The sequence below is a fragment of the Rhipicephalus microplus genome, chromosome 9, assembly GCF_043290135.1.
Source record: "Rhipicephalus microplus isolate Deutch F79 chromosome 9, USDA_Rmic, whole genome shotgun sequence".
NCBI lineage: Eukaryota > Metazoa > Arthropoda > Arachnida > Ixodida > Ixodidae > Rhipicephalus > Rhipicephalus microplus.
The window spans coordinates 31,616,950-31,630,426 of record NC_134708.1 but is presented as its reverse complement, the minus strand read 5'-3'; the positions used below and the strand labels follow the sequence as shown (position 1 = coordinate 31,630,426).

General features: G+C 43.0%; 1 protein-coding gene across 3 annotated transcripts in view; it reads right to left on the bottom strand.

Annotated features, from left to right (window-relative positions):
- The window catches only part of Taf2 (TATA-box binding protein associated factor 2), a 51,278-nt gene that overhangs the window by 16,119 nt on the left and 21,682 nt on the right, over positions 1-13,477 (bottom strand). For all 3 annotated transcript variants that reach the window (XM_075873421.1, XM_075873419.1, XM_075873420.1), the window contains exons 20-29: positions 13,197-13,316; positions 11,873-12,013; positions 10,005-10,115; positions 9,475-9,560; positions 9,269-9,385; positions 7,871-8,010; positions 5,270-5,339; positions 4,108-4,212; positions 3,226-3,340; positions 491-568 (exon numbers count right to left, since the gene is read on the bottom strand). In XM_075873421.1, the coding sequence (XP_075729536.1) occupies positions 491-568; positions 3,226-3,340; positions 4,108-4,212; positions 5,270-5,339; positions 7,871-8,010; positions 9,269-9,385; positions 9,475-9,560; positions 10,005-10,115; positions 11,873-12,013; positions 13,197-13,316 (1,083 nt within the window). The remainder of the gene's footprint in view (positions 1-490; positions 569-3,225; positions 3,341-4,107; positions 4,213-5,269; positions 5,340-7,870; positions 8,011-9,268; positions 9,386-9,474; positions 9,561-10,004; positions 10,116-11,872; positions 12,014-13,196; positions 13,317-13,477) is intronic.

The following is a 13,477-nucleotide window of genomic DNA, read 5'->3' as shown; positions in this document are numbered from 1 at the left end:
GTAGCGCTATGAGTAGGCGCGTGTTTTCATTCCTTGGGTTATCGTCTCTAGCGCATGCACTTTTACCGTTCTCTAAAAGTGAACAGAGGCAAGCGGCAAGCATTGTTTGTTTGTTTTTTTGACATTGTTTTCTCCTTTTTCTTTATTTCGTTTCCCTTTCTCTTTGTACCCTGTGATAGAGCTTACTATGAAGCGCGAAATTTCGGCAGCGACTTTTGAATCAAAAGCCTTTATGGTGCTGACGCTCCTTTGATAAAATGTGAGCTGGAGAACACGCTTAGAGCTTTAAAAAGAATTTGGGAATTCGAGCACTTTCGAGTGAGAGATAGTCTTGAAGGAAAGCAAACTTTAAAGATGTTTGTGGATTCCTCAGCCAAGCAAAATTTAGGCCTTACATAACCAGCAATTAGGTCAACTCACACTCCCTGTCTAACCTAAGCGTCCAAGATGCGTGCAGAAAACACGATCCGCAATAACTGCAGTCGCTTACCGAAAAGAAGTCGTCCTCAGGAGCTGCAGGTGCCTGGAACTTGGCTTTCTTTTCTTTCAGGTTGAGCACCATAGACAGCTGTGGAGAGTATGAGCACACTACATGCTCACTCTAATCTAACCAACCAATGCATTTTGTTACTGTGCAGTCGTCAGGTTCACTAATAACTGCACAAGCATTGTGCCACAAACTAAGATTTCAACAGATCAATACTCCAGCGACCACTGAAACAAAAGGTATATTGACTCTACAGATATACTGGTCAAACAGAGTACTCATTTTGATATGGATAACATCAGCTGCTACTACAAATATTTAATTTCCATTTACCATCCCATTTTTGTGCCACTGCTGGCAAACAGCTGAACATTAACTGAGCCACAATAAACAGCAGTGGAAATAAAGTATGCACAGCAAGACTAACTGCTCACAGCTCGAGAACACTGACTGTGGAAAACTGATGCGACTAAGCCATTTGTTGTGTCAATACCACACATGATGCCTACAAGGTTTCTTCAAAATGTGGTGCGCTATTTTTCAGCCCTTCAGAACAAGTAATACAGAAAGTGTTGCACATTTTCTTAGGTGCACAAAATACCTCGTAAATGCAGTCCTTCTGCGTATTACAGTAGAACCCCTTCATAAGAGACACTGACATAAAAGACAAATGGGTATAACAGACATCAGTTCGCCTACAGTAAAATATAGGTCGTGTGAAGGCGATGAACGACACCGGCGCTCTGGCACACAGGCTGGGCTAGAGAAGTGGAGGAAGACGAAGGACGAAATAGAACAGCCGGCCTACAGCAAGAGTGCTGTGGGTGCCATTCGTTACAGTCAATAAGAAAATGCATACAAAGTACCTTCTTTATAAAAGACATCTCATATTGCACCTCATAAGCAGCACAAGCTGGTGAGAAAACTTAACAGCTGGGACTCCGCCGCTCAGCTATCGTATATCATGCTCTCCCTCACTAACACTGCTCTCCTGTGATACGACAACCCCGAGGATATGCTCACCATGTGGGAAACGTTTGTAGACGAATTGAAGAAGTGCTTCGGAGACACCACAACGAAAAAAAAGCGGGCTGAACACACCCTCTCTCAAAGGGCTCAACTGCCTGGCGAGACTTGCACCACTTACATTGAGGAGATTCTAAAGCTCTGTAAACTTGTTAACCCCGTGTCACAACACGCTATGTTCGAAGAAGACAAAGTTGGCCATCTTCTTGAAGGCTTAGCAGAGGATGTGTATCAGTTCTTGGTCTCCAAAGAGAACCTGTCGTCTGTGACCAACGTCATGAAGCACTGCCGTACTTTGGAAGCACAGAAGATGCGTCGTATAGCCCCGAAATTTGGTCGCTTGGCTAACCTGCTGACAGTAGCTAGCGCCAGCGCTAATTTCCATCTGACCTGTCATCGACAATACTACAGGTGGTCCGGGAAGAGCTGCTCTGGTGCCGTGAAATAATCCATTGCAGCAGTGATGACTACTACCGAGGCAACCAGCCTGGACTACCTTCTGCCTCGTCTCCACCATCTACTAATGTGGCGAACATGGACAACAACCGAGCTGGGCTCAAACCGACCTCCCTTTGCCAACGAGCAGCAGCAACGAAACACCTTTGCCTCGCAGTGGTTTCAAACTACTTACCTGACCACAACGGGATACAGGTATTGCAATGAAGGGCAGATATCCCATGCCAGCTAATGGAAATGACGGGTTCAAGCAGCAACGCGCATTTTGGCCACCTCCTGTGTGCTATAGCTGAGGCGTCCCAGGTCACATCTTAAGATTTTGTGATCGTCGAAAGCGATTCCGAGAAGCGCCTTCACGAGGTTTCTACAATTCTAGCAATCGACCCTTTTCCTCGTCATGGCCAACGTGCCCTACTTCCACTCAATCTCGCCAAGGCAACTTTCGGAACTGCGCGTCTTTCTCTTCACCCTTTCTGTCATTATTGTCACTGCTGTTGGTTCAATCTAGTGAACCCACTCTAACAATATAAAAGACTAGAATCGCTGACCAGAGCATGCCTCTTATAAAGGGGTTTAACTGTATTGTAAAGGAGGTACTGACACAATTTTCGAAGTCAAGTCTAAACCACCATCCGAATCTTCTGCATATAGCAAGTGTGAAACATAGTAAATTCTGATATTTTATTTTGACACAAAGCCCATTTTTGCATGATGCACCTAGTGGTATTGACACTAGTGTGACGTCACGCGACAGTATCCACTCTGACAATCTCTTGCACCACTATGATTAGTTGTGACAGCGTCGAATACCCAACATACAAAACAGCTCCTCGCGCATTGTCAATGCTTTACTGGTGATGCACCAGGAGCGGAGTGGCCATGTAAACGTCACGATATTTTGCGTGAGAATGTGGTGCTCCCACCGTGTCGTGATGTCTGGGTACAGTAAGAACCGAAAAAAGTTTTAAAAGCATACTGTGATTAGTTTTTGTGCTTGCATTCAAGCTTATTAGTACACTTTCTAGTCTCTCAAGGAGTGGGCCTTTTGGTTGGCATAAAAAAAAAACAACAGCTAAAATTTTCGTGTCAGCACACCTTCAAGAACACAGCTGACGGTGGCATATCCAGTACTATCAACTATGTCTTGCCTCTGCCTCTTTGCCCCCAAAATTGCTCCAACAGCCGGCTTTTCTTACCACGATAAAGCTGGCAACCTTCATTTGTAGAAATATTGTGTGAAAGGTACATAGACGTACTGAGGAGCGGTTGGCGTCTGGACCCGAGAGGCATGACGGCCGGTTCTTTCCATACAATACATAGTACAAGTCCACCACGGCACATCGCAGACGCGAGTCATGAGAGAGTCCGGAACTGCAACAGAAAAAAACAGACATGCAGATTCAATCTTATGCTAATATGAATAATGTGCAGCTAGAAATAGCAGTGCAATGTCATTTCTCACAACATAGTCTGTAAGATACTGTCATGATGTAACGAGCAGAGTAACGACAAAGATAATCGCTGCTCACATGGAGATGACGACCTATTGCATTCATAGACAAGACTGTACCTCGATCGACTCAACCCAACCAATTGATTGAATGGAGGTTTCCTATAGGTTTCGACCATCAGAACTTCTTCTGAATGTAGCATTTACCATGTGTGCTCGCTGTTATCAATAAAGCCAAATGATTGATTGACTGAGATAAAGGTGGTCCTTCTTTGGTATTTTATCTTCAGAGCTCCTACTGTATGCCCCAATTACCATGATAATTTGCATGCTATGCTTGTGGTCACTGATAAGGCTGACTGAGTGATCTATAGGAGGTATCCCTCAGTTGTCTTACCTTCAAACCTCCTAGTGCATGCACCATTTACCATGTTCATTTGCATATTTGTTATTATTAAGCCTGATTGATTAATTGTTTGAGTTATTGATTAGGTGAGAGGCTGATTGATTGATCTAAAGGAGGTCTCTCATGGATTTTTCTCTACTTTAGGACCTCCTGTTCTGTGTACCATTTACCATCTGCATCCACATACTTGCTGCAATTAAAAAGACATTTTGATTTATGAATTGATATGGCACTTCAGAAATTGAAGTAGCGAAGTAGCTGAAACATGTGACTCAGGCCCACCTCATCAGCTTCCACAGCCTCTCGGCAAGCTCTTCGGTGTTGAAGGGGCTGTCGTCGCGCCGCGAAAACGGTGGGTTCTGCGTTAGCATCAGCAACAGGGCCAATCTGCAATTTTTTTTCAACAAAGCGATAAAATATTAACTTTATTGTCAGCCATAATGGTAGGAGAATTCAGTTGTGCAATCCAGCAGTGCACAAACATCCCCACCCAAGTGATTTGCAGTGAAAATTGTTGTATACACTTCACCTGCGAGATCTGCATCTTCAGTTTATGGCCTAATCTTAGGTTTCAAACCAAATTGCAAGTGCACTAAATCGAAACACTGAAGAACTAGTCCACATAGTGACCAACCAGTGAATTACAGTTCATGAAAATTATGATTCGTTATTTACTATAAGCGTTAAGTCGAGTTATTTACTAGAGCTGCTGTGCCCCTGCTAAGAAACAAGGAAATATAAGCAAAGAAGATGAACAATTAGGGCTTTACTTCACAGCACAAAAGGCATTCTGCGAAATTTGGGTCAAAGAAACAAAAAAGGTCTGAGAGGTCTGAGAGGCCAAAAAAGGTCTGGCATGGCTAATAGCAAGTACTCAGAGCCTCAGAAAAGTTAACAAACACAAAAGATCACCAAAATTTTTGAGAAGTACCTGAAGATTAAAAATAAATACAGCTTCTGTGGACATTTTATCTAATAATCCACTTACTTATCAATTTTCACCAGCACAAATTTCGGATGCTTCCTACTCACATTGCCTGTGCAGCATCCAAACTACAGTAAAACCAATGAAGAAATGTGTAAAGACTGCATCACGAAATGAATCTCATTAGAAAACATGGGCCCTGCATAACAAAGACTTCAGTCTGTGAGTCAGACCTGCAGATCAGGAAACCCGAAAAGTGAGCACACCAAAGTGCGCTATCACACAAATGTGACACAGTCAAACCTTGATACAACATATATGAATACTACAAACAATTATCTGTTATAATAAATTAAATGAAAGATAATTTTGGTATTAATGCAGCACCAACAATATACACTAAGAACAAGTTTTCCGTGATATCAAAGGCTCTGTCATGCCAGATACAACTTCACTGTGACGACGTTCGCCTGCAATGAACTAGTGTCATCTTCAAGTCATCAACACTTGGAAACTCACCTGACGCGAGGAACGGGGTCATTCTCCACAATGTCCAACAGGAAGCTCAGATCGTCGGCGTTTCCATCAACTGAAAAAAAGAAAAGCGAGACCAGATCACCTATGCGTCATTTTTACAGTCGCGAACCGCACCTTCAATTTCATTCCCTATTTACTGCAAGACAGAGGTCCCATCCAGCTGCCAATGGCCTCTGTCATGCATCAGCTAACTCCGTCCCGTTCCTGAAGACTCCCCAAAACTTCCCAATTTCATCACACTACACTCTATGGCAAACGGTTCCTGCAGACTCCCCAAAACTTCCCAATTTCATCACACTACACTCTATGGCAAACGGTTCCTGCAAACTCTCCAAAACTTCCCAATTTCATCAAACTACACTTTATGGCAAATGGGCGTGAGATACGAGTTTTCAGGTTGCATCTATCAAAGAGTATGCATCTCTGTGCAAAGCAACAATGAACGAATGCAGCCATCCATCAACCAAAGAAAGATTGAAAGACGTGAGAAGTGGCGTGCGAGCACGTCTTCTTCATATTTGCCGTGTTTTGCAGGCTGCCATTTTTATGTTTGAGAGAACAACTACATGCAGATTTCAGCACGAAACGAATGCCAACTTCCAAGGTTATTTGAGCCAGCCTACAACCTAAGGTTCGTATTTCAGCGATTCAAACAAAATTAAGAAGTTGGCAAATCAAAGTTACTTAAATAATGACTTTGTAATGAAGAAATAAAAGTTGTAAGTTGATGCAACTACAGTTGAGCCTCCTTTTAAAAAGACACGCACTGGGGATGAGTTCTTGGCTTCTACTTTTGCGTTTACTTGTCGACCCCTATTTCTATGCAGGCCCACTGGTGTCACTGATACCCATTTGTCTGTTACATCAGTGTCTCTCATAAAGGGGTTTGACTTTACCACTAATATACAGCAGGCACAACTTTCTTAGAGCTCATAGTTTTCTTTCGAAAAAAATCTTGGTCTGTGTTAGCTAGGCCACGGGTATATCACCACATCTTTGAAACTAGGGCCCACATTTAGTAACATGCCAAACTTTAGTCTCAAACTGCTATTTTAGATATTGAACAAGTACTTCAAACATGATGGGATAATGAGCAGGCTAGTTCAAAGAAGGAAAAAATAAATAAATTTAGTAGCCCTTCCCTTGGCAGGAAAATTTGGTCCCGTGAAGCTTGGGGTGGGCGCACCTCCTCTGCTGTTTCTTTCCCTTGTTCCTTCTTTCGCATTGTGCGATTCTACCTCCTAGCGTAAGCGTTCTTTCTTATTGAAGACAATAGTCTTTCTTGAGATACTTCAACGCAGAAATTTCGGTGTTTCTGTTTGTGTGTTTGTCCTTCGGTTGTCTGTCTGTCAATCGATTCAGCCACCAGAGCGAAAGTATAAACCGTTGCTGAACGACCACCCGCTGTTACCTCCTGGCTGCATTCATACTACTTAACATTGTCAATAAAAAAACTAATGGCATGCATATTTGGGCACAGCATTAATACGTCAGCATTAGATAGAGCGTTACTTTGTTTCTAAAATGCATTGATACGTAAATCTAAAGACTCCAGTGCTTATTACGTGATGCTGGCAACGCGATGCTATGAATGAAAAAGCGAGTGTTTCCTACGTTTCACTATAACTACATGGTGCTGCCACCTATCTAGGGCTTTGCATTCTAGAAAAACTTAGTTTCTTCAAACCACTGACAGATGGCGCCCATATTTCATACAGCGTAAGGTGCCTGAATGCTTTCCCTCGCCCGCCAGAGCGGCGAACGAGGGAAAGCATTCAGGCACTCTAACGCAGCGCCTTCTTTCTGATTTTTTCTGCGCGGAGTATCAAATAAACGAATCATTCTTTTTTTCTCCAGACAGAAGCCCATCGACTTTCGACGACCTTTGCCAGTGAAGCATGCAGATATGGTGCCAACTTTTTATTGGTGGCAGCCATCACCAAAATGCTGTTTTTTGGGCTGAATCGACTTGGCATCTTTCATGTTCTTTCCAGTGTCCGCCAGCCTCTAGTGCGGCCAAACGAAAGGACCATCACATGATGATGAAAATGTGGTTTATAAATACAATTTTATCGATCACAATTTTCCTGAAGTTTACAAATCCTAATAAAAACCTTACGTGTTGTCCAGCAGATCGCTTCTAGTCCTCCAAGATAAAATATTTCAATGAAGCGCCCATACCAAGCACACTGCTTCCTGTTTCTAGCATCGTTGATACAGTGCATTAACATGCCTCACTTTGGGAAGCTTAGGCACGTGACTTAGTGGTTATTGTACTCACTTTCGGACCAAAGAGAGCCTCGGCTCAAACTACAACCACAGAACAAAAAACTTATATTTTGTTTTATTTATTATTCCTTCGATGCACACCAGCTGTTGGTGAAAGGGTTTTTCGATGAGCATGTCATATGTGTAGGTGTGCATGTCTGTTTTCCGTGACAGTGGGAATTTTGGAACGCCAGCTTCTCAAGTGAGTCGAAACAAGTTTTGCTTGCAAAAGTTCTTTTGAGTAGTTTACACAATCCGAGACCACTCCTAACTTTTGGGAACCCTCACCATTTATAGTCACACACGAAAACTCACCTGTCGTGTAGTCAACAAGAGCCTCCAGAGCCGCCAGGCGGACGTCGAGAAAGAGTCCGTACTGGGCGTACTCGCGGAACAGCGCGGATATGTTCGGAAGGTGACCCATCTTCTGCAGCTTGCGAATGGCCTTCAAACACCTGCAAAATCACAAAGCAAAGAAAATAATAGAGTGACTGACAGCATCTAAGAAGGTGCATAATTTAACTGTGCACTTGCTTTGGTTCCCCACACCTATGGTATGTTTGGCACGCCATTTTTGCAGGATTTAGTGCACTCTGGTAGCCTGCTTTACAACTATTCACTTCAAATCAACAGCTGATAATACGTATTGTTATGGCGTTTATTAGCCAGCACACAGCGAGTCTACACAATGGCGACAGTAACAGCCAAGCACGGACTCTCCGCGCGAGCGGCGTTCTTTATTGGGCAGACCCACTAGAAAGCACGTGAGAGTTCGACCCATTTCAGTGTTCGGCGGCTTCTCTACAATTACTCCGGGGTCGAAGAGGGAGCCGTTCGGTGGCTTCTCTACAGTATTTACAGTTTTCCTGAGCACTTGAGGCACCCTCACACTCACTTTGGTGGGGCGCAACCTAATAGAGGTTTGGTCGTTTGGCTTTCCCGATTCATAGAAGGTCCCCAAAACATCATTTTTAGATTATGTAAGCAGTTAGGCTATGACAAAAGATCATCTGCACTGCAATGCAAGTGAGACGCTTTTTATTAAGGGACATTTGGCTCATTAAAGGTCACCCTCTTTCCAAGCCGTGCCTTCTCTTTTCAACTCATTCACCGAACAGCTGCGGCCCTGTGGCTGACCCAGTCAGTGCGCATGCTCTGACATGGACAGAGTAAACAGGATGACACAAGCATTATCAACAAATGTTTATCTGAAATAGCAGAGAAAAACATACCGGTATGTTCTATGCTGTTTGAAGTAAACTTGCTGATAGTTCACACTTGTGTTTTTTTGCCTGTCAAAGTGTACACTAGTGTACACTTACATTAGGTACCAACAAGCCCAAGCTGCTCTTCTTGACTCAACTTGTTGGTCATGGCGCACACACATAATCGGCAAATGCCTCACCACTGGGTCACCTTGTGTGCGAGTCAAGAACGTAGAAAGAGGCGCTGCAGTAAATGTGTTATAATCACTTTTCGTAGCTGAAACGACAACTTAGTTTAGCTTGAAAGACTAAAAGGCATTGAACTCACCCCAGGGCCATAAGTGGGGGAGTTGAGGGGTTATGACACCCCCACAAAGGTATTTGCTGTCACATTTTCGAGTGATACTAAAGTATTTACTGCCTTTGCATTGATCACCATTTGCCAAAGCTAGCCATTTTACACACGAACACCCCCCGACAAATATTTATAGGTACAGCCCTGACTCACCCTACAGTTATCGTATACTTGTAGCAAGGCAAGAGCTTCTCGAGGTTGAGGCAGCGGGTGATTTCCTCTAGGATGAGCTTGGTGTCTGCCGACAGCGACTCGACGGTGATAGGCTGGCTGCAAAGGAAAAAGCGGGCCACCCGAGAGTTACTCACAAGAACTAGCGATCACCCAGGTAAGCTGAGTTGACAATCACGAGGCCTTACCCCACGTGGGCCAGGACAGACACGACCGGCGTGACAGTCTCGCCGAGGGCTTCGATGAGAGCTGTCCGATAGTAGTTGTCGGAAAACTGGTGAAACCGAAAATGCAAATGGCCGCTCAAAAGCGGATACACATCACGCAGTAAGCTGATCTACACGGCTTACAATCGCTTCCTACAACTGTTAAGACATGATGATAAGAAGAAGCATCATATTTTTATAGTACTCTACGTATTGTACGCTTTATCGTACGCTTCATTGTACACTTCATACTAACTTCATTGTAAGGTGAATTCCACACCTATCTACAATTATCCCCTTTCCTCTAGTGCGTAGTATGGTCTTCTACCCTAAGTGCAAAAGAAAAGTGCGTAGTTTTCTGGGTAAAAAAGATACAGTACTACTACTACGAATGCTCGGCATCAACTTCGTCCATTAAGAATTACCCAGACAATGCAAGCAATAAAGTACACAGCAGCAAGGTGACAGCAAAAATTTCAATTACTACCGATTTCACTGCTGCACTGACTCACCTTGTTCTTGCTGTTTTCATTGTACTTGAAAAGGTCGAACAGGAACTTCATGACCTCTGGTGGACAAATGCCGTGGATGGTTCGTAGGCCAGCCATGGCCACAGGTATTGCCTATAAGAAAAGAATGTTGCCCTCTAGTAACTTGTGCGGGTAAAAATTAAATACTGTCACACAGTAGAGACTTGATGAAAGTGCTTTTTGAGATTGCAGAACCAGGTTCACTGCACAGCTTGTGTAGTATGTTTTGTAGAGATCCATTTTTTATTTGTAGGAAGTTTTCGTTGGCTACGTTTGTATTTTTCTCCCCCAACTGTAATGCCAAAAGGTGCTGTTGGTATCGTAAGTAAATAAATAAATGAATACACTTATAATGTTCTTGTCCCATGTCATTGGCTATTGAATCTGATACCAATCACAAAAGATGTCACGAGACACATTGATACTAAGGACCCTTCATCCGGACAGGTGACTTTACACCACCCTCACAGTTCAAAATCAGATGAGTAGCTATCCATTTTAGTTTCCATTCTCTTTAACCTTCAGCGGAGGTCATTGGCAGCAATGCTAATGATGAAGCTTGTCACTAGTGACAATGGTTCCAATGAAATTCACACCCGTCATTATGAGCTGATTTCACACCCTCAACTCAAGGCTTATGTAGCACTCTCGGTAGAAAGTCATACCAGTTTCAGTTCACACTGCCCCTTCGCTGTGATGCTAATTATGAAGGGTGCAACTGGGACAATGGCACCAACGAGAATCACAGCCTTCATTATAACAGCCCTCCAGCAGCTGATGCAGTATACATATTTCATAGCGATACACTTCAGTTCTCATTCTTCCAAACCATGGGTACTTGCTAAGATGGCACTACTGAGGGTATCCACTCAGTAGGTAGATGACAATGACACCTTTCATGTCACTGTCTCTAAGATTCCCATTTTGGCATGCTGAAGGGTAAGAAAAAAATTCAAGTTAAACAAAACCATTACAACGGTATGGTTCTAGATTAGCACCCACACAAATGCCATCTCCTAATAGTACCAGGCAATAATCTGTTTAGCTCAAACGAGGCAATTCCCTCTATCGGAAACAGCGTATAGGAAAGCTTCAGGTAGGTAAATTCTGACATCTGGTGTTTCCTTTAACAGCATTACGACCTGTGAGGTGAAGTGTCTTACAATTTGTGCCTACATTACAAAGAGCTCCAAGTCTGAAAGTTCTGGAATTACAAAATGTGCTCCATTACAGAAAGCAAACGAATGCAAGACAGATTATGATTACTGTTTGGCAACAAGGAGGATAAAAAAATATTGCCGGAGTGGAAGCACCCGCAATGCCTTGCCACTATAAGTGAAGTCAGCTTTTGCCCACCAAAGATATCAAAAACATGCTCTTTCCTGGCGGTGCCCACTTAGAAATCAAGTGGCCTTGATCTGTCAGTGTGAACACCACGTTAATTATAAATTAAAAGACAGTTCTTCTCATTGATATAACACATAGAGACGAGTATCGGTGATTTACCCTCCAATAAAATTTGCCTCGAATTCGAGGCTTACTAAAGAAAGCTAATAACACAAAGACGCACTTTGAGCACTATCTGACCCGAAAAAGATGCCACAATGAACTCTTTGGGTGTGCGGGGAAAATGCTCCATTCGAATCGCCAAACACCGACAGTTTATCGTGCCCCTGGTAAGATGGCGGCCACAACCGCCATTATTCCGCCATTATTCGGCTTCGCTTGTGAGCAATAAATTCTACTCCAGCAATCTTTTTTGAATTCTCATTTTTGGGGAACGTGATAACATCTAAAGAATGCACCCCATTTTTTTTTTTTAGTGAATAGTAGAACAGCAGAAATCATACCTTCTGCAGAAAGTAGTGTTGGAAGTTTGAGAAGTTGTTCTGCCTAATGATGTGTGGGCACGAGTGCGACCCAAACATCTTCCTGAAGATGGTCATCATCGCTGGTGGCCCCGCCCACGTCGCCACCATGTTGTTAGCCACCTGTTCAGAACATGCGCCAAAGAAGCTTGTGACGCTGAAACATCTAACTCTACCCCTCCACCCTGATTTTAATGAAGCTCCCCTTCAATGCCCAAAGTATATACCATAGTTATGCAATTATAAGCCAATTCAAATGTTGGTCAGACTTCCTGAAATCGCAAGGCAAAAAGAAAGGGGGGGGGGGGGTGAGGAGCACAAGCACATTTTATATTAAAAAAATATTTACGATGTCTCTGAGGTAAACAAAGTAAAAGGTGGCAAAGTAAAAGATCTTACAACCGAAACTTGTTTTCGATTCTAGGTCAACGCCCCAAACTTGGACTTCAAATTCGGGCAATATGGGTTGACCTACAATCGTGTAAATATGGTAAGTGTCATCACAAACAAAAAGCGGGGAAAAATCGTTTGATACTTCTGTGCATGCAATAACAGTGTTCCTTTATGTAAAAAGAAACATGAAAATACACATAATAAAAAACAAGAACAGGAGATGCAATACGACATTAAAAAAAATAGGACTGCATAAAAAAATCGTGGTTGCAAATATAACAGGAATCGAACCCAGTGCCTTTAGCACAGAAACCGAGAACTGTAAACATTACACCACGAGTGCAGGAGTTGACAGGTTCAATAGAACGTGATCAACAATTTTCCTCAGGAAAGCTAGTGTGTGCAAACATGCACGTTCCAGTAATATTGTATGCTCTGCATGTAACTGTTATCCAAATTAAGAGCTTTGTATGAAACTATACAGGGGTCAAACAATATTATAATAATGGTATACAAAACATTTTGATAGGAGTGCCACGTACCCATCCCATATTCCCTGCGCAACTAGGCCAGCTGGCTCACTATGTACAAGGTACAATAAATGCCCATTTGCATCTTTGAGTGAAAGAAGGAGATTTTTAAGCATCCTTTGAATGCACCAGACCCTACGAAATGAAGTACAGTCATGAACAATATGAAAACGAACGCTAAGATTACATTCATAAGGCCATGGCAATTGAACAGATCTGCAAAGCAAGCGTTTCTAGCACTAGATGTTCATGTGGAGATACACCTTTTGCAAACAAAGCCGTCAGATTCATATGAGCCTATTACAAATAATTGTTGCTTGAGCACGAATTCAGTGTTCTTTTTCATATTTCCCACGACATACCTGCAAAGCAGGTGACCTCACCTGGCGCAGGCAGAAGGCAGCGGCGCATCGGACTCTGTAGAAGCAGTGCTCGTTCTCGATGGTGTCCGTCAGTGCGAGTCGGGTTTGAGGGGTGGGAAACTGGCTCAACGCTTCAATTGCCTGAGTTTGAGGGCATACAGAACAAATGAGTACATTCAAAATCATGAATCTATAATACATATAGTATAAAGACATCATTGTACAGTACTCACAGACTAAAACACTAAAATTTAGGGCTAAGTTGTGCACATACTTTAGCGTCCCGTGTCTACAGTTTGTGA